The 21,780-nt window shown below is 48.4% G+C and overlaps 1 protein-coding gene across 10 annotated transcripts in view; it reads right to left on the bottom strand.

The window, feature by feature from the left end:
* Positions 1–4,093: 4,093 nt before the first annotated feature.
* The window catches only part of TACC2 (transforming acidic coiled-coil containing protein 2), a 184,901-nt gene continuing 167,214 nt past the window's right edge, over positions 4,094–21,780 (bottom strand). For all 10 annotated transcript variants that reach the window (XM_081073623.1, XM_081073625.1, XM_081073624.1 and 7 more), the window contains 7 exons: positions 19,220–19,363; positions 18,689–18,765; positions 14,916–14,959; positions 9,057–9,217; positions 8,745–8,851; positions 8,254–8,374; positions 4,094–4,640 (listed from right to left, as the gene is read on the bottom strand). In XM_081073623.1, coding sequence (XP_080929749.1) covers positions 4,575–4,640; positions 8,254–8,374; positions 8,745–8,851; positions 9,057–9,217; positions 14,916–14,959; positions 18,689–18,765; positions 19,220–19,363 — 720 coding nt within the window. In that variant the 3' untranslated portion in view covers positions 4,094–4,574. The remainder of the gene's footprint in view (positions 4,641–8,253; positions 8,375–8,744; positions 8,852–9,056; positions 9,218–14,915; positions 14,960–18,688; positions 18,766–19,219; positions 19,364–21,780) is intronic.

Here is a 21,780-nt window from a genome sequence, read left to right on the forward strand (position 1 = left end):
AAGAGTAAAGGCTTTCAGTAACTCAGACACCAGACCTCATGGAGCACAGGTCTCAGCTAGAACCACCTGTACCCAAATTGTTCGTGCCACAATTCTAGGGGAACTCTGGTGAGATTCCATCTTCTTCTTGAATGTCCAGGGATAAGCTCACTACTTTCCCAGATTGCCCAATCCAGCCCACCCCAACCAGTCACACATATGGGGAGACTGTGCGGGACACTGTAATAATTCTCTATGTCGACTGGTTCTGGCCCGGACGAACTGTGTGACCCTGGACACTTCCGTAATCTCACTCGGTGGAAAGTGTAGACCCAGAACCCCTGGGGCCTGGAATTTTGGATTGTCTAGACCTCAGAGCCTGCAGGCTGGTTCTAAAAGAATCAGGGCCCAGGACACTGTGTGTGTGTGCACTGAGGCCCCCATAGGTACTCAAAGCAGGGCCAGGTGGCTCCCCAGGTGTGGTTGCTTCCCTGGAGCTGAGTCCTACACGGCTGGAGTGGTCTCAGCAATAGGAAAGGAGCACACACTGGCCACTGGGTCACACACTGGCCACTAACTTGCTGTGTGACCTCAGGAAACTCCTCTCTCTGACTCTGGGCTTCAGTTTTCTGATCTGCAAACCAGAACTCAGGCAAAACCACTCCTTAGCTCCGCCCACTGCTGACCCTGTAATTCCAAGACTTCCAGGTTGGTGCCACCAGGACTGGGAGGGGTGGTGACACCTGCGCTGGCTCTGGGCTTGCTTCATTCACGCATTTCAACAAGGTTGAGTGTCAAGTGTGTGCTACAGGGTGGGGATGAAATGCGACAAGATAAAGGCACACAACAAGCTTTGGCAAAACCTTAAGAGTTCGTCAAGTCTCTAACCAAACAAAACACAAAATAAATTCAAGAATGTTTAAGGCTAGCAATAGCCAATGCCAGGAACAGCAATTTCATATCCTTATATCACCTGGAAAACCACTTACCTAACACTTGTCTTGCAGAACGAGCTTTCCTTTTTACTGACAATTTTTTGTTACTTACAATGTTTTTAAAGTAAATTGATTTTATCAATGAAATAACATATTCAGTATGCTGGTTTGTTTCTAATATTCATTAACTACATAATGATTTTTAAAAGGTCATTTGTAAGCTGCCCTTAAAAATCATCTTTCTTTGCTTTTGGAGGTTCACCTCTGCCCTTCCAGGGCTTATAGTGTACAGGGTAATAGATCCAGGAGCTGCAGGAACTCACAGGAGGGGCAACTGACTATATTAAGGCAGTCTTTTTATTCTGATGCTTTGACATCATAGGACCTTGCTGACTCTGGAGAGATGTCCCTCCCAGGGCCAGCCAATCCCTCGAGATAGTAAAGGACTCGCCTACAAGTGAGCCTTCCATATGCAAACAAACCAATCTAGAGTCCATATCGCAACCTCCTCTTTTATGGGGCTCTTCCTCTCAGGACCACTGTCTTCCTACCCTACTCACCCCAGAGCCAGGTACCAGACAACTACAGCAAGCTGCTATGCCCCGGAGCCAATTCTAAGTCTGCTTACGCTGCCGCACCAGCTCCCTCTGTGGTCTGCCCACGCCTGTTGCTTCCCCATATGGCCCTGCATGGGAACTGTAACAAACTCTCTTTTCAATGGCAATTGTCTCCTGATCTGTTAGCCTCACTGTACCTGAATAACAATAAAAGCTATATTTAAAACACTGACCCAGGCTTGGGGGTTCAGGGAGGGTTCCTTGGAGGAAGTAACATCAAGGATGAGCCCTAAGGGAGTGGAAATGAGCTGAGAGACAGCATGTTGGGCGGGGTGAGTGTCCCAGGTAGAGAGCACAGCATGTGCCAATCTGGAGTGGAGAGGTCAGGGCCTGCTGAAGGAACGACCATGCAGTCTGACTGCACGCTGGGGTGGGAAGGGGGCAAGGGAGGTCAGAAGGGGTGCAGGAGCCAGATTTCCTAGGGCTTATAGGCGCCAAGGAGTCTGGGTGTTGCCTAGTCCTACCGTAGCCTTTAATCTCCAAGTTGTGTTACTCAGGTCCTAATAAACCCACAAGACAGACTTGTGAATTCTCCAGATTCTGCCATTGCTATTCCAGCCCAGGGAACTCAGCAACCTGGCCGGGTACCGCCTGGGGAGGTGCCGTGGGACCACTGACTGCAAGGGAAACCTGCCAAGACCAGGAAGAGCAAAGCCACTCACTCGCATCTGCCTCACAAGGCTCGGCCTGGGCGAGCTCCACTGCCCTTCCCATCCACTGAACAAAGAGCAGGTTTTTTCTAGTCCATAAAAAAAATAGGGGAGCCAGCCGGACTCAAGGCAGGGCCACCAATCCAACTGATTAAAGAATGGAGGTCAGGACAGCAGCAGGTGCTAGGACGCATTTCCGCCCCTGTGCCTTCTCTCCCCACTACTTACTGCTTGGACTTCCTTTAAGAAAACTGCCAGCCTGGGGAATGCAAAGGACCTTGCCATCAATGAAGACCTGGGATCCAATCCCGGCTGAGTGACTTAGTCAAGTCCCCAGGTTTTTAACTTCTTTGAGCCTCCATTTCCTTCTTGTAAAATAGAAATAAAAGCAGTTCCCATTCACCAGATTGTTTCAAGGCTAAAGTGAACTAGAGAGCTAACCCCGAGGGAGCCCTGGGGGATGTGCAAAGGTAAAATACCTTCACCTGCCAGCATGCCTTATGTGCACACACCTCAACCCTGCCCCATCAGAACACCCACCCCGCCTTGTTCATTTTTTCAAGTGGCATGCCCTGGGAAGCAGAGGCTTTGCTAAGAAACCTCAGTATCCTACCAGGGCCAACGATTAAGCGAGAGGGGCATGAGAGGGGCACGGGCGGAGAGCGGGCAGCCCTCACTCCAGCCCTGACACCTCCTTTGCCTGCCCCATGCAGAGCACTGATGTCTTCTCTCCCAGAGTCAGGAGCCTGGAATAGAGGTGTCCTCGCAGGACTTTGATGGACTTGGCTTCGGCCCTTCAGATCTTCCACCTAATGGGCTGAGCCCCAAACTTGAAAGAAAAAATCTCCCCGGAGGTGCCCTTCAGTCATCAGGGACCGTCACTCTCTTCCGTCTCCCTCCCTGCCTTGCCTACTCTTTCATGAGGTAGCCCTAGTATCTCAAGAAAGCCACCTTTAACTTGAGAGCCCCAAGGAATTGCTGAGCCAAGGGGGGAAAAAAAAGTTAGAAGCTCAAGATGTCAACTGACTTGTCAAACCCAAGGTCCTAAGAGACGCTGAGAATCTCCAAGGTCATATGTGGGCTGCCAGGGGGAGTTCTGCGTGAGGGGTCAGGTGCTGGCTTTCTGTGCTCTTCTCACTCACTTAGCAAAGCAAAAGAACTTAAGTAGTCCTAGCAGCCATCACACGGGTGAAGGTTTACAAGTGTATGTGGCTTTATACACAGTGAGTGGAGGAGACAAAGCGGGATGAGGGTGGAGGCGTAGGGCCCAGAGAAGCATGAGCAGCTGGGGCTGGATGGGCCTGAGGGGAAGTGTGAGAAGATACATTTATGTCGCTTGAGCTGGTAAGTTTGTGGCAATGTGTCATGGCAGTTCTGGGAAACAAAGACACCTTTCCACTTCTTCCCTCCCATCACTACCCACCCTTCAACCTGGGGTCCCTGAGAAATCAGGGGCAATTAAAGAATTTAATGGCAGGCACATATCCCTAGTTTAATCTCCAAAGTGTCCTAATTACCAGGCTCCCACTGGTAATTGCTCACGCTTTCCTATTCCCTTAGAGGGGAACGTGGCAGGGTGGATGTGATCCACGTGGAACAGAACAGTGCCAGCCTACTAATTCCTTGAGCCAAGAAAGGTACATAGATTTTTGCCCCTAAAAGTCAAAGATGCTTTGTAAAAACAAAATCCAAGCTAATTCAATACATTCGCTGAATTATTTAAGTGGCAAATCAATATTTCTCATCAGTTTCTACTTACAAACGCAGCGAAGGCAACGAAGATGTTATTTAAATCTATGGACAAAGAAATAAGCCCAGACAGGGGAGAGTAAAAGGCCGAATCTGATCGGATTTAGCAAAGGGGAGAAAAGACTCGACGCTTCCCAGAAAATAAATCATAGCCACACTTATTGCCAAGATCCAAAGAAAAAAATTTATTTACAATAGAGAATTTTATTTGAAACATGCATTTTCTTTTTTTAAAACAAATCAGCAAATGCAGATCAAGTTTACAGTCCTTAAGGCAAGAGTCCCTGTGCAAGCTGGACATGTTCATATAAAATCCAGAAGCCGCTCACCCTGGGAACTCATATACAAAGGGCAAGGCCAAGGTCAGCGATTTGTCTTTTATTAGAGAATCAGACAATCTCCCTGATACAGGAACTCTGAGGTCAACTTGCTATGAATTATACTAGGAAAAATGCAAACCAATAGCAAGAAATTCTGATAGTCTCCTTAGTACTGCATACAATCAAATCAACGTTATGTAGAAAGGAAATACAGTAGTGCATACGAAAAAGTGAAAACAGAACCTGCCCATGGAATTGGAAGGACAGCAGTGTGCCGACGGTCATATTGCACGCAATGGTCAAGACCACACATTTGGTTCAGAGTTAGCTTTTCCCCATTTTGGCAATCAGTTCATCACAAATCTTGGTGAGTTCTTCTATCTCTTTGTTCTGCAAGTGAAAACAAACAAAAAAAAGAGGCTGCTGAAATCTCTTGGTTGTTTGAAATCAAGCCAATCAGAATGGCCATTGGATTTTTAGGGGCATGGAGTTCTCTGCCTCTTGGTCCCCGAGAAATGAGTTGGAGCCAAACAATTTATATCCGTCCTAGCTCTAGCTGTGTGACATAACCTCTCTGAGCCTTGGTTTCCTTAGCTCTAAAATGTGGATGACGACATCGGTCTCTGAGAATTAAATGAGGTCAGAAATGTAAAGTTCCTCAGCACACAACAAAGGCCTAATTAGTATTGGTTGTCTTCCCTTTATTTGCCTTTGAAGGATGCAGACACAAAAGGATGGGCTGGGGTGAGCTGTTGGCGGCTCTTTTGAGAAATGCCAGCAGGAGGGGTTCAGCAATTGAATGTGGATCACTGGCATTATTCCCGAGGATGCCAAATGACCGCTGTGATCCAAGGGGTCGTGGGGAGAAGTGGGGGCAGATGCTGACGGCAGCAGGTATCCCTCACGCCACGCCCTGCCTGTCCTCTGAAGCCGCATCAAGGGCAACCAGCTTCACGTTCACCTCGCACCGATGATCTGATGATAGAAACTATCCATTCCCTACGAGCAGGGATGTTACAGGACGACGCCTCCATCTTGGCGCTGGCAGGTGGCGGCTTTGTTCTCGGACGGGCAGGCTGTTCATCTGGCTTAACAGCCAACCCGGAATGGCCCTCTCTAAGGGGGTTGGTCTTTCCAGTGTTCTGGGAACATTCTGCAGCCAGCTTTTCCTCCAGGTCCCCGTGGAAGGTGAACCTTAACTACAAGTCTGTACTGAGGCCCCTCCTGGGAAATAAGGAACTTCCTAAGACATGTTCCTGCCTGTCAGGTGTCCTGTGCTTCCAGGTTGGGCTCCTGCTGCCACGCGTCATTGTGGCAGTGCCTGGGAAGAAGCGGGCCTTAGGGTAGGAGAATTTCAGTCTTCGCTGCAGTCCTGCCACCGGCCCCCTGTCCCCCACTGCCGGGAGACAGCCCGCCAGGAACATCATGTCAGCCTGCCTCCTGTCTAGAGTTTACGGCTCTGAGGTCTGAGGCTCAATTGAGAGGCACTGAAATGCCCGTGAGAGGCTGGGGCTCTGCGTGGAATCAGCACCACTGGGAGCACCACGGGCCGAGTGCCGGTCACCATGCTAAACATAGCCCGGCACTGCGGCTTCCTCCGGTTCTTACCTTAGCCCCTTAATGGAAGCCACATCATCCCCACTGTTCAGTGAGGAGAGATAAAGCGTCGTGCTGGTCAGATGTGGCAAGTCTGGCTCCTACACAGCTTTGCTATTTTACTTATTAAACATCACGTGTAGTGACTGATGGCTGAGAGGCACTAGCAGACCCACCAGTTATCGATTCCTGGAGGTTCTTCTCACTCCATCTTGGCACCACCAGCCCACCACCTACCGAAGTGCCCCATCACAGAGCTCAGCTCCTGGGGCAAAAACCTTTACGGAGTCCTGACTGGGTGAAATGCCCAACGCCTTCACATACAAACTGCTCAGGGGGAAATCATGCTTCTGAATCTTTTCAAAACAGAGACTATCCCCTTTATACCACTTAGAGTTCTTCAGGGAAGAACTCGCATGATTAACTCATGCCTCCTGAGGTTTCTTTTAGGACAAAGTTACGTTTCCGGATATGTTCGTACCTTTTTTGTCATCCGACACTGCGCGATCCAATTTCTTCCTTGTCTTTTAGTTCGCCAAAAAACTTAGCATCACATTCATTTTGCAACTGTAACAGTCTGAACAGTGTAGGTGCCTTGAAAATATCTATCCTGGTTCACGCTTTACCTCTATTTACCTAAATTGCACCAGTGTGATGCAATTTAAATACCATTCAATCTTGACGGAAATAGGAGGAAATGATCTCAATCATATTGCTACGTTTCTCGGCTAGAAACATCTGACACACACACAACTGCCTTCAGACCCAAAATGACTGGGGAATGTGGTCTTCAATTTGAAAAAACTATTCTGCTTTTCAAGAGTCACTGAATATGTTATCATGGATTGTCAACATGCAAAGGATAAAAATAAACACCCACTCAACACTAAAACTGCAGTGGTGCTCAGTAAGTACAGGGCAAACGAGCAAGGGTTGGTATCTGACGGTTCTGACCGCGTCGCTTGTCTCTGCGGTTGCTGCTGTGTTCAATGGTCAGAGCCTCGGAATTACAGGTGGCTGAACACATACAGCACAGTCCAGGCTCTTTCTTTGGTAAAAATACAATTCTCTACGATTCATCTTCCCTTTTGTCGTGTTCATCCCCAGAGGAAAAGGTAAAGCATGAAAACGGCCTGGCAGCGTTGAGTTTCTAGTTGTTTGAATTCTGGACAACCAGGCACGTACCGTGGGAAAGTCACCTGGGGGCGGAGTCGCAACTAGACTTGGACCTCAGGGAAATTCATTCAGGTACTGGAGCCATGTAATTCTCAGGGCTAGAAGGAATCTTCTAGATCTTCTGGTTTAATCCCCCCCACATTGCAAACCTAGAAACTGAAGTGAAGGGCAAGGCTTGCCCAGGGCCATCCTAGACAGCAGGGTGGGACGAGGACCCAAGTCTCCTGCGTCCCAAGGCTCTTTCCTGACATCACAGAGGTGAAGGGAGAGGCAGTACCTGCCACTGCAGAAATTAGTTTTCCTTGGCCCCGATACCCCTGGGACCCCCGTCAGCCCCACTGGGCCCTGGCTGGGTGTGAGCACAGGAGGGGTCCCACCTGAGGCCAGCTGGGTGCTTCCAGATGAGCAGAGGCCATTTGGGACACGTGATGGAGTCCTGATGTTACCTGCCTACAAAGGACCCCCCCACCACTGCCCATCAAGGCCCCCGTGCATGCTAAGTGCTGCGAGCCCAGGCCACTGGGCTCTCTGATGACCATCCTGGGAAATCCTAAGACTCAGAAAAATCAGTGGGAATCGGGCTGCACGTCTGGGAACACACCCAGGGAGGAAACCTGCCTGGCCCCCAGTCACCCAGACTCAGACTCATATGGCACTCCTGGGCAAAAGGGGCTTGTCATTCAGACACTGAGGGAGATGGTGTATACAGTAGACCAAGCGCTAGCTTGGAAATCAGGAAACTTGGGGACAAGCTGAGGGACTTCGGGAGGACCCTCCCCCATCCACAGAAAGAAGACACAGCCCATGTTCTACACCAGGCAGCTGTCTCTGCATGTACCCACTGTCTACCCGCTGTGGGTACCTGGTGGGAACCATCCACTCATCGATAAGCATACTGGCTGCAGTGGTTAAAGAACTATACCTGGCACACTGTAGGTGCTTAACAAATATTTGACAAATACATGAATGTTGACAAGGAATGAAAAAGGGCAACAAATACCCATGTATCAGCTATTCCAGGAAAGGCACAAAGGAGGCCGGTCTCAGGGCTGGCGTTAAGCTGGCTCTTCCAGAGGGAGAGCGCAGCTATGTCACGAAGCATCGCCTTGTCCTGGGAGAGCTGCTGCTGTGCGGGCTTTGTCCAGGGAGCTGTGGTAGAAGCCCAGCCTCAGTTTCTCTGAGGGTTTGGCCAGCCCTGCCTGCCTGGAGGCCAGCACCCTGGACCTGTTACCTTCTGCTCCAGCGTTCTTTCCAAAGCGTCCACTCGCAGCTGCTCCTTCCGCAGGCTGGCCTGGTAGGCAGCCTGCTCCTGCTGGGCCTTGCCCCGGACCTGGGCTATCTCAGCATTGGCCCTGCAGGAATGGGGTGAGCAAAGGATTCAGAAATTATCACCCTTCTCTGTAGACGCCTCCCACCTGCCTCCCCAACTCTGGGCAGAGGAAACCGTCTGGCTCCAGCTCCCAACAACGAAGGTCCAGCACAGGTGCCCATGAGAACCCCCATCCCGAACCCCCATACTCATGAGGCCAGGGTACTTTGAGTGGGTGTTTTGGAAATGACAACATGCATCCTTCACGTATAAAATGCATGTTAAATTGAAGAGTGCACTCATCACAAATGACACTGAATTGTACTGAAAAAATTATCCACCCTCTCCAGGCCAATGTCAGGGGGGCCATTGGAACTCCCGTCCTGCCTTGGAAGCAGCCCCGGCCGCATTACCTGTCCAGCTTCTCCTCTGCATGCACCTTCAGGGCCTGGTACCTCTGCTCCTCCTTCTTCACTCGGGACAGGTACTCCTGTGCACATTTCTTCAGCACCTCTTCATTCTGACACGACAGAGGACAGGGGTCGAGCCCACAGAAGAAATGCCAAGGAGTGCTGAGAACCCCAAAAACTCTCTGATGAAGGTGTGACCTCAGATGGCTAAGTCTGACTCCCGAGCCTGCGAGGACGGTCTTCCAGGAGCCCCACAATCTTAGCCCACCTGGTCCACCTTCTCCCACCCTACACGTCCCCCGAGCACAAACACACCTTGCGGAAGCCTTCCAGGACCTCCTTCATCTTCTCGTATCTCCTGAAGAGATCGGCCAGAGATTTCTCCACGGAATTCAGGTCAGCCAGGGCTTGCTCCTTCTCCAGGACCAGCTGCTGGACCGTTTGGTGGGAGACTGACTTCTCCCTCTGTTCATCCTCTGGCAGGAGAGAAAGGAATAAAACCATGGAGGCATGGCGCCCGAGCCTGGTCTCTAGGGCCCAGCAAGGCTTCAGCCTAACCAGGAGGCATCCCAGACTTGGGAGACCCTCCCCGAAGCCCATCTGGACTGCCCCTCAGGGAATAAGCCCCACGGCCCTGCATCTCAGACCTGGGCCTGTGCAGTATTAAATGGAGGGACGTTAGCCACTATTCTTTGACCTGAGCAATGCAGCCCCATAAAAATCGACACTGAAGACTCTAGTGGTTCTATCTGGTTGTTAATGGCAGATAGATCCATAGGTTAAAAAAAAGGAACCAGCACTCCTGAATTTTGTGTTGGGCAAGATTAAAAGGTCCTGTAGTATGAGATGGGAGGGGCTGGCCTTCCCAAGTGTCATCACAATAAAAAGATGGTCATTGGACAAAAAAAAGGTTTCTTCATCCTTAAAATATCCCATGAACCCAAAGCCCACATAACCATTGCCCCTGAAATTCTGCTTTACACAGACAGAAATGGATATTTTCTTGATAGAGCAGGTGTCTTAACGCTGAGAAAAACAGCTATTTCTGTTGGAGTTTCTGTTATGTGCAAAAGATTTAACCTCTGGCCGATTTCAGAGTGGCTGATGCTGGCAAAAGGGACGGCTCTGTCCCTAACTCCACATCTCGGGACCATCCCCAGCTAATAGTCTGCCCAAGCATTTGAGGGAAAGGCTGCATTTTATGGGAAAGGCTTTCTCTGACCACACTGCATAAGCCAGCTGCTCGCCTGCACGGCGCTGTCTTTTGTGTGCGGATGGAGCCACACTGGTCCAGGTGGGTGAGGAACCATTTGTTGTGACCTGTCGGGGGCTTTGGTGACAGCAGAGAGGAGCTCCTGCTCAGAGCTCCCAGTGTAAAGAGCTCCGTAGACCTGTCCCTTTGTCGGCCCCAGTTCCCCTGGGAGGGGCCTGCCTGAGGAAGGACAGAATCTAGAAATGACAACAGCTGTTTAACACAGCAGTTGTTCGTGCTGAGCTCTTCCTCATGTCAGGTGCCGTGCTGTTCATTTAATGCTCCCAAGCCAGCACGCAGCAGCCAGACTGAGCTTTCAGAAGCCAAAACCGGTCACCTCACTCCTGCTCAGCTCCCCCCAGGGGCCTCCCCTGCCCTGGCTCTGCCCCGCTCCCCACTCCTCTGCCTCTGCCCCTGCAGTCTTTGCTCCAGTCACAATGGCCTCCACGCCCAGGGCTCAGTACTGCCATGGCTTCTGCCCAGAATAGGGGCCCCAGAGCTGCCATGGCTCCCAGCTCACTCAGGTTTCTGATCCCGTCACCTCCCCAGAGGCAGCTTCCCTGAGCACCTTGGGAAATGTCTCCTCTGTACTTTATTCCCTAGTCCTTTATTCTCTTCCCACCAGCGGCCACTCCTTATCCTTATATCAGACATATGTATGTATGTGCACATGCACGTGTCTGTTGCTGGCCCATCTCCCACAGAACGCACGCTCCACAAGGGCAGGGTCCTGAGTCGGTTCTGTCCACGGCTCTGTCCCAGGGCCTATGACAGTGCCTGACTCACAGGACGCCTCAACACACGTCCTGCAAAGGATGAATGAGGGGCACCTCCCAACCCAGGGCAGGCTGTTTCTAATTTCCATTTCATAGAAGGCAAATGGGGTTTGAGAAGCTCTCACTTGTCCACTAAGGAAGTGGCAGAGCAGGACCCAAACCCAACGCCATGTTCATAACCACATCTCTGCACGGGCTTTTGAGTAACAGACCTAGACGGAAGCAACTCCCTCAAAAGGGGCTCATATCTCTTTGGGTTCTTTCCCCTTAGCAGGATTGACTTTTTGCTATATCCCGAAGTTAGGCATATTTGGTGTAGAGGGAAGAGTGTAGAATTGGGGGCCACATCTTGGTTTTAGCTCCAGATATCAACTTGCTCAAAAGTCCAAAAAAAAAAAAAAAAGTCCTAAATAAAGGGTCCTTTCATGTAAGCGTGCAACCATATCAACAGGGGTTTGTTCAAACATGGACAGCTGCACCCCAGTGGGTCCCGATTCAGGTGTGGGGTGGGGCTGAGAATTTGCACCTGTGATGGGTTCCACAGCAATGCTGAAGCAGCTGGTCCAGGGAGCACTCTTGGAAAACACAGGCCTAGAAGCTGCCGGCTGTACCCCCAACCCTGCCTCTCAGAGCTCCCACCACCAGGGCAGAGGTGAAGAACCCAGAGCCAGAGTCCGAGTGCTCAACTTGAGCCCTGGCTCCGGGGTCTGCCAGCTGTGTGTGCTGCAGCAGGGTTGATAACCTGTCTCAGCCTCCCCGCCTGAAACAGGGAATCACACTATTTCTTTCACAGTCTTTTGGGGAAGATTAAAATGTATATAAAGTCTTCAGCACACAGTAAGAACCCAGGTCTGTGACCTGCCAACAGCATTACTGGCACCCCCAAAATGGCGTGATGTCACATTGCAGTGACCCACGAAGGGAGAGCTTAACATACAGCGAGCAAAGAACTGCCAGCAATCTGCTCACGACATGCAGACTCCTAAAAGAAAGGGCGTTTCAGCATTTCGCCAGGAACCAGATGCTTTTCATTCTTTGAATTCTAGCTGCTTCCTCAGTTCTCAGCACGCTGTACAATGCACATTCCAGGCTGGTTTGAGGCTACATATACATTTCACTTGACTTGTAAAGGAGCCATTTATCAAACAGAGTCCATCTGATTTCCTGGATCTGAGACTCGGTCTGCCTCAGGTTTCCTTTCCTCCCCACATAACCCCTGTCAAAATGGAATTTCCCAGCTCCCAGGAGACTGAGGAGGGGAGAATGCTTCACAAATCTTTTTGTAAATTACAAATGCAGTTCAGTTCTTCAAACCAGGAAATCAGCCCCAAACCCAAGAAGCTCCAGACTCAACAACAAAACGATCTTCCTGGAGATTTTCTGGCAAACAAAACATTATTAAACCATGTGGGAATGCAGCCAATACACAAAAGCAAAAGTAACAAAAATAGAAAAGCAAACAAACAAAACAAACAAGGGTTGCAATGGGCAGGTGTCAAATTAGGTGAAAAGCATTTACTTACCAGGCTTGCCTGTTTGTTTTGCAAGCAAAGGGCAAGAAGCAACAGAAAATGGAAGCAAAACAGATAATCAGGCAGTTGTTAGGAAAAGCCGGAAAAAAAAAAATCAATTGCAACAACCTGCAAGGCAGAAAGCACAGAAGTTTGTTTCTATTCTGAATTCTAAAATTCAGTGTTTGAACTTAAACCATTCTCTTTAGGAACACGTGACGAGAATGCACAATGACGGCAGGACAGATGTCACGTTGGAGCATTTGTGATGGTTCAACTGAAGCCACAGAGCCAGGCTGGAGCCAGGAAGGGCTGGTGTAGGTAGATGGTAACTGGTTTTAGCTATTATATTCACTTTGGTCCTGACTGGCCGAGCTCTCTGGGCCTGAGTTTCCCCTTCCATGAGGAATGCTGGTTAGGTGAGCACAAACAAGAAGAAAATATGGAATCCAGATGAGACATGTGGATGTGTTTCTTCCACATATGGAGACACTCATGGCCTGCCCAAAGAGAAGGCACATCCCACCCACAACCACAGGGAGGCCCGAGGCCCGGCCATGCCTGAGCCCTCAGCCCTCAGTCTTCATCAAGGACACGAGGACCTTGACATCTGTGGTGGCCCTGAGCAATGACATGCAGTCTGATGGACAGAGGACAGCCAGAGACGTACCCCATACTTATGCACACAGGTCTGGAAAAGTGGATGATGAAGAGAATGGGAAATGGATGAGTGAGGATGGGGAACGAGGAAGGGACACACAGTGAGACAATACCGAATGACACTGGACGGGTCTCATGGAGCCAACTGTGAGCCCCCCAAACAACCCCCAAACGAAAATACGCAAAAGGGGCAAGGTTACCGTTCTTCAAGAGAGGGACCCTCAGGCCAAATACTACCTCCCCTGGGTGAGGTTAGGGGGAAGAGGGGGTACTGGGTAACGGGGTGGGCGTGTGCAACATAACCGCTGGAGTCACGGTTTCACACACTGCTCAGATCGTCTAGAATGGACACTGCTGTTCTAACTACTCTCACCTGCTAATATGCGGCAAGGAAAGCCTCACAGTTGAATAATCTTTCTGTCACCTCAGGACAGGCCACTTACACCACGAGAGAGATTCTTATTCCCAGTTTTCAAGAGGGAATGTCTTCTATCAAGATTGCCAGCCAAGCAATAAAAATGGCTCTGGGCCAAAAGATGGCTCAGGGGCCAAGGCTCCCAGTCTTTAACCCCCCATTTCAACATTGGCCTAGCCGTCATCACCAAGAGCAAAAATAAACATGTATGATTCTGAGACACAGAGGGATGTTTCCAGATGAGCCACTGTAGGTGTGAGTGGCATTGTCCCATCCCGAGACTCCAGGAGGCCAGAAGGGTGCGCTCAGCTTGCCAAACACTACATACTGGAAGGCAGAAATCCCTCAGCCCGGCCACTTTCAGCAGCACTTTCCAGTCCAAGGGTTCTGTTTTTATCTCATCTATATGCATTCATGTACTCTTACACCAATTTAATAACGAGGTCTCATGTGACAGAAAGCAGACACCGTGAGGCTGATCCTCAGCAACACCCGAATGGGTTTTCCCCTGAGCTCTGGGAGAAATGGCCTTTATTACACTCAGTCAGAATTACAGTTCCTTTGGACGGCTAGCACTTGACTGTCAGCCTCTTTGCCATTCCCGAGGCTGCTCCCAGATTCATCCTGGGAGAAGCTAGAGGGATGGTACGACACACATCGAAACGTCTGAGAGAGAGGGGTCATCTGCGGGCAGTGTTGGACTGGGACACAGAAACTGGGGGGTGCAGAGAACTGGGGTCTTTACCACGTATGTCCTTAGGAATAAAAGAGTTTTTAAAAACTGGTATCATGGACCTAAGCAAACAAATAAATAAACAAACAGATAAACAAACAAAAAATCCACCCCCAGAGTCATCACAGCAGTTTTGAATAATCATTAGTGTAGAAATTTGACCTTGGAACCTCCACAGATCTTTTCTCATTATTAAAAAAAAAAAAAAAAGACCCAAGTGTGTATAACTCGTAGCTTGAGGCCTTGTTTTATCGCAAGCCAAGGCAACCCTCAGTACTCGCTGCCAGGATACTGTGTGAAGAGGATTCTGAGGCAGTACCCAGCTTGAGCGAGAAAGCCTTGTGAGTAGCTAACAGGGTCTGCCACATCACTGGAGGAAGCAGGGGGCGGGCGGCTGGACTGTCACATGCTCTGTCCTTGTCCTAGTCCCTGTGTAAAGGCAGAGTGGGGCATTTTGCCACCTGAGTCTAAACTGCTTTAGGGATTTGATCCCTAGTCTCTCCCATGAGCAAACATCCCAGGAACCAACCCAAATCTCTTTCCCCAGGAGGTGGGCAGTCCTTGCTGGGACAAATGATATGGTCACTGAGGTGAATGCCATGGTCTCCCACAGGCACGAATAACACTGAGGGACATTCCAGCAGGTGTTTCCAGGAAGTCCCCAGGCTCTCTACCTTGGGGCAAAGCCATGTTCTGGGATGTCTGGGTCCCCCCCTGAAGGACCTCATGCTCTAAGACGAGTCTGAGAGGAGCATGCTCTGAGTCTCTATCTTCAGAGCTCTCCCCATAGTTTAGAAACCTCAGGGCAGGCCAGGCAGGACACCCACCTATCATCTGAGCGATGGTCTTCTCATACTCGGCCACTATTTTCCTGTAAAAGAAGTGAAAACATGTTGGAACTATGACAACGGAACAGTTTTTCATTTCACACATGGCCCACGTGCTGTGCACTCCAACAGCCTGAGCAATGTTCGAGAGGACAAGTCTTACTTGTCACAGCTGACTCTCACTTCTAGGGCTACCCCTAACCTCAGCCTTCTCCTTGCACACCCAAATAGGTTCATTTTCCTAGTCACGACTGAACACACCACTCTCTGTGCAAAACCTTCAATGTCTCCCCAGTGCCCACGAAGAAAAAACAATTAAGTCCAAAGCATCCTGACAATAGAAGCCTTCTGCAAGCTGGGCCTGGTCCCCCTCATCAATCTTACCTCCTTCCATGCCACCTCATAAACAAAATGGTTCAATGAGAACACACGATTTCTTGTTTGCTCTGAGCTTTCTCACTTCCATGCCCTTGCCCATGTTGTTCACTTCCCTTGTCTATTTCCACCTCTCATAGTCTATCTGTTTATCAATGTCCAAGTCAAATGTTATCTTCTCCAGGAAGCCTTCCTGGATTTCTCCTTGGGACTCCATAACATTTTATAATATTTGAATCTTCTTCTAAAACATCTCATTCATCTGGCATCACAGTGTATGTGAGGAAGTTCCTCTAGGCCCAGGGTCACTTCTTAGTCACCTGTGTTTGGTGGGGGTGAGGATCAGGGAGAAGAGAGAGTAGCACTTCTTGGGTAGCCTCAATAAACAACAGCTGCACAAAAGCACTAAGATCCCCTGCTTGCAAGACTGCCTCACTGTTGCCTCCCAGCGTAAGGACCCAGAGTGAAGAAGCCCTTCCTCCCAAGTCAACCTTCTGGAAGGAACCTCTTGAAAAAGACTTGGGGGGGGGTGGGGTTCACCTATGTTATCCAATAATTATTTTCCACAAGAGAACCAAGAGCAACTAACCACCAGCAGCTCCAGGCCCCTGATTACAGATAACCCTGCTTCTCCTAGCTGTGTGACTTGGACAGTTAGTTGGTCATGGACTCGGACAGATCAGCTTACTCCCCAGTACAGAGAGAATGACCCTAGACTGCCTTTCAGGGCTGTGGGGAAAATTAAATAAGTTAAAAGGGATAAAAGAATCAGAGCACATTCTGCAAAGTCTAAAGGCCCCGCAGATGCTGGGTGTGTCTGTCCCTGGCTTCCTGACTATGGCCCCCAGGTCAGCACCTCACCCCAGGGCAAACTGACAAGAAAGATGACCAGGACATAAGCCCACTCAGGTTCTTTCTGAATCCAACACAGACGCACTTTTGTGTTTTCTGTGATTAAACAACACCTCCTCGTACCACAGAACCAGAAAGCGGTGATGGATCTTAGCCGTGGCCCCATCTGAACCCATCACTACTGTGGACACAGTCTGGACCACAGCAGGTAAGGGGCATGTCCTCTCAGAAGTACTGGGAGACCAGGAGCCTAAAGCTGCTTCAGCTGAGTGGTATTTTCATCTCATCCTCACAATGACACCAAGAGGCGGTGCCCTCATGGACCCCAGATTTGCTGATGGGTATATTGGGGCACAGGGTCATTCAGGAACCTCTCTAGCGTCCTAGGGGTGCAAAGTGGCAGGGCTAGGATTCAAACCCAGACATTGGACTCTGGAGCCTTTGTTCATAGCCCTTATGCTCACTGCCTGAAGGCCCTGGGACTTAGCCCCCTTGTACAGATGATGAAAGACAGACACAGGGTCATGTGACAGGACCAGAAGCAGGTACGGAGCAGAACCTAATTTACACCTGGTCTGGCTTCAGAGGGTGACAGGGCAGGCCCTGGGGCCATCAAACACCAGCGCAACTGTGCCAGCTGGTGACACTCGAAATCCTACCATACCAGTTAATACAGCACTCCCTGGTACCCCCACAGGTACAACTTCTCCCCAGGAGGCAGAAGGACTCGGAGAACTTCCAGCCTTCCCAATATGCCCTGCTTCATTCCAGTGCAGGCAAAAAATTAAAGCCACCTTGTTCCTTCGCTCACCCCCTCATCTAAACAAACAAACAAACAAATAAACAGGTAGATTTAAAAATAATGCCTAGGTTTAAATGTGACATAGCATACTAAGATTAACCTCCAGAAGAGATCACAAAAAGCATCAGCAGAAAGAAGGAATCAACAGGAGAATTTTTGGGACGATACTACTTGACATAGGAAACGGGCTATGATTACCTCTTTTGCTTGCGATTCAACATGGTGGCCAGAAATGCAATTGATTTTGATAATATGGTAACACCAGCCATTGCAATTAATTGCATTATACATGTACTAATTCTTCAACTATTTAAAAAGAGTTCATCCATTCCTCTACTCCCAAACTTTGCGACTTAAAAATGAAGCCTATTATAGTCATCCTAGCGCCAACTCTTCTGCCTTGTTAAAATGACTGTGCTCTAAACCACACCTTGTCTAGCAGTTGGAAAACTTGAGCCAATGTAGCTTGTGCTACAGAAAAGCAGGGGTGTGAAAAGTTGAACTGTGTTCCCCGCTGCTGCCCTGCTCCCTCAAGCAGTTCTCAGACCTGGTAGCATCTAGAGCAAGGACAGAGCTAACTAAGCCGGGATGGTCAGGGCAAAGGTATGGGTAGAAGTTGCTTTAAAAATGCCACTTGCATTATAGCTTTAAAAACCACATCCTAAAGGGTAAGTTCTAGCCCCAAAGATGGTTTCTTAGTTTCTAAGGTGATAAATGGAGAAAGGAAATAAAGGGGAAAGTGGACATCAGAAGTGAAAACAAGGGAGGCAGGTCGCTGGGTACAGCAGAAGGAGTTTGGGTTTTGGAGTCAGAAAGGTGAATTCAAATTCATGGTCTTCTAGCTAGAAGCTCAAGAACATCCTAAAGGGTAAATTCTAGCCCCAAAGATGGTTTCTTAGTTTCTAAGGTGATAAATGGAGAAAGGAAATAAAGGGGAAAGTGAACATCAGAAGTGAGAACAAGGGAGGCAGGTCGCTGGGTACAGCAGAAGGAGTTTGGGTTTTGGAGTCAGAAAGGTGAATTCAAATTCATGGTCTTCTAGCTAGAAGCTCAAGAACCTTGGGCAGGTCACCTAACCTCTCTGAGCCTTCTGCTGTCAAACAGAGCCGACAATCCCTTTTGAGGGCCAGGGACCGAAACAGACTGTGTGCCTCTAGGCCAAAAGCACAGCACTTGGCATGTGGTAGGCAGTAGCTATCATATTTCTATTAAAAATGCAGCAAATGAAAACAAGCCGTTCAAGTGAAATTCGGGAGACAACCTAAATGTTCATCCACGAAGACTGGTAAAATTAATTATGTTATAACCATGTAAGGACTATTAAGCAATAGTTTAACAATAAAGTGGAGATATATAAAAATCTGTCCATGCTAAGTTAAAAGAGTTACAAGATAATGAACATTTCCACTCTCCACTTTTGCATATAAAAGGAGCCTATATTGCTACATTCACACATTTCCCATCAGAAATGGAAAATTCTTGGAAGGATTCAGCAGAAATGGTGCACAGCAGTTACTTGAGGGACATGGAACCAGAGGCCGAGTGGAAAGGAGATTTGGTTTTCATTGTACATATTTGTTGCATTATTTAACTCATGCATATATTTTAATCATAGTGATATACTAAAAACACTTGTGAAAATAGGAACCTTGGTAATAAAGCCTTCTATAGAAGACACTCTTCATGGGCCAGTTACAGCTTTTATCCAACCACGGGTACCAGAAGCCCAGGCACCACAACTGACCTCATTTCCATCACTTCCCGCCGGCTTTCTTCATATTTCTCTTTCCACTCTGAGACCTCTCTCTCCTTGGTTATGATCTAGTATCAGGGAGAAAAAAAGAAAGGTTAGCCCCAAATGAGTGAATTCAGATCTGAGCAATTCATAGACCGAAACAAGGAGACATTGAATAAATGTGGAATTAAAGCTTCCTACACCAAACAATAATAGTATTCAGAGAATTTCCCCAAGCACAAGACAGAAATAAGCCAGAGATCAGACTTTCACAATGCCCACTGGGGAGCAATAAAAGGTGTGTACTTTTTGTTATAAGTCAAACAAGGCCAAAAAGGCTCGTTAAACAATCGTGTCTAGAAAGATCAAAACCTATGGTTTGCCACCCACCCCTGCCTACAGTAGTCAGAAGAGGAAGTCTGTGGCTAAAGGTGGACGTGGGCATACATATTTATTTACACGTGGCAGAAAGCGCAGCTTTTCCCAGGGCAACCAGAGCTGGCCTTCCTCAACCCTCCCTTCCCCCGCTCCACACAACACCTCTGCTCTGGCGATCTGCAGTGCGGAGTCCAAGTCAGGCTGCTGGAACAGAAGGCTGGCGGGTTTCTCCACCTCGGCAGGCCCGAGGCGGGAGTACAGGGCCGTTTTGGAGATGGAGACATCTGTTGGGTGAGCAGCTTCTCTCTGTGGAATGGTTTTTAATTAAAACAAAAAATAGTTAACATCAGTCATACAACAAAGAGAATTGCAATTCATCCTCTAGTGAATGGGTCAGTTGTATGGATTTGAAACAGAGAACATCCAAAGTATGAGAAAATGCTATGAGTGATGAATGGGGGATGGCGGATACAATCTATGGAAATCTATCATTTTGCACCTGCCCAGGCAGACAAAGGGGCTGATGGCGGAGGCCTCCCCAACTCCCAGCCCTTGGAGTCGAGCATGTCTGGTGCCCGCTTATCGCTGCCATTTATCAGACGCCGAGGCATTTAGGCACAGCGTGTAAGAAGCAAGGTCATTCTCCAGCAGGCTCCACTTCCCAAATAAAAACCTGATGTAAACGAGGTTGAATCCTAGTCTACATTTGCCTAGCTTTGAGTAACGACACATCTGATCATTTTTGTAAGACTGTCTATATTTCAATTTAGGGGGCACTTATTTAGCTCCATTTGAAAGGAGATGATTCACAAAGCTGAAGACCTACTGCAGTTATCCACCAGTGTCACCTAGTTTCCACAACCTAGCTTCTGGATGCCTCAAGGGAAGAGCTATATTGGAGTTCTGTCACCTTCTGTCTGTTGTGTCAATGGGAAACTGAAAATTGGATCATGGCAATCACCACATGTGCTGATAAGACCCTCGATAAGTGGTGTGATTCCCTGTCCCCCACAACTGACACTAGTTTGCCTGTAGAGAAGTCACCAGGCTCCTGAGAGGGAAGAGAGGTCTGTGGTGCCCCTCCCTCCCTTTGCCCAAAATGTTCAGCAATTTCCAATACACTTGAAATGCGGTGTTAGGAATATCATCGACCCAGCACAGCCATGGGTTGTCAGTCTAGTTCCACTGCAAGAGAAATGCCAAACCAATCACTCTCAGTCCTATTCATCAACCTCCTGGTGCTGTCATGGTTGCCAAGGGCAACTTCCACCTTGGTCACCAGAGTCCAATTTGATGAGATACAATGGTGGTCTAAAAGGCACAGTGCGACTGCTTCTTCCTTGGGAAACTTATGAGAAGAAACTGAGCAGTGAACAGACCACCACGGTGTGGTAGAAAGAGACAGATCTTGGAAAAGAGTCGTGAGGACTCATCTTGTAAATGGCAGCAGAAAAGGCTAAAAAACCACCAGTCACTGGGAAGGGGGTACACCTGAATGCAGTTGAGCAGACTTTCTCTCTTCAGTCATAAGAAGAGGCACGCTCTCCTTACCGCAGTGTCGGGAAAAATGAACTGGAGACAGCTTAGAAAACTCAGGTGGAAGTTTAATGGATAGGACTGCAGATTCCCAAGTTAGGACTCATTAGTTGTACACATGCATGATGAACTACATGGTTTAGGTTGTCCTAGAAGTGAGCTTCTGTTGCTTAGGTTTCCCGGCTCCTGCCCTGCCTTGAGTATTTGGGCCAACTCTGACATAGGACCCGAATGACAACTGCTGGTCAGAGAGGGGAGCTCACGACCTAGACACGTGCTCCATGTCAAATGGGATGCCAAGAAGTTTTTCAGCCTCAGGTCCTAAAGAAGCCTCTGTCCCAGGACGTTTGAACACAAGTTAACAGCCCTGAGGAGCAAGCAGGTTGACCTCTCAGAAGAGAGACGCCAGCAGCCCACAGAGACAGGGCTTCTCCAATGTATGGGTTAATCTTCGCAGTCTGAAATGTTTTCACAGTTCTACCGTGTGTCCTCGAAAATAAGCCCTAGCCGGACCATCAGCTCTAACGTGTCTTTTGGAGCAAAAATTAATACAAAACCCGGTCTTATTTTACTATAAGATTATAAGTAAAATAAGATTATAATAAAATAAGACCGGGTCTTATATTAATTTTTGCTCCAAAATACGCATTAGAGCTGATGGTCCGGCTAGGTCTTATTTTCGGGGAAACACGGTAACCTGTCATATGGGAAACATCTCAGAAAATGGAAAATTATACCTAGCCATTAAGTATCTGTATTTATGGATAAAGTTCATAAACACAAAATTCAGAAGAGGATTAAAAAGAAACTGGTTCCTATCACTGTTTAAGTAAAATCATGTATTCTTTGGGGGAAAAATTAAACTAGTAGAATTTCAAAATGGAAAGGGCATTAGATACATTAGATCTAATTCCTTTTGGTCCTTCTAAAGATGAAAAAACAGAGGATCTGAGAGATTTGGCAAAGGTTTCCCAAGCTGAGATTCAATTCTGACCCAAAATAAGCCAGCTCTCTGAAGTGCAAGAGAAAATGAATTAAAACTAACTTTATCATACTGGGCAGAAACTAAATACGACCAGTGCAGGAATTAATGACCTTTAAGCCGCCAAAAGTCCTTTATAAAACAAGGAAGGGGATGAAAAATGAATAAAATAGTGAGCTTTCTAAGTAAACGCCAAAGATTACTA

This window comes from Rhinolophus hipposideros (genome assembly GCF_964194185.1).
Source record: "Rhinolophus hipposideros genome assembly, chromosome: 15".
Classification (NCBI taxonomy): Eukaryota; Metazoa; Chordata; class Mammalia; order Chiroptera; family Rhinolophidae; genus Rhinolophus; species Rhinolophus hipposideros.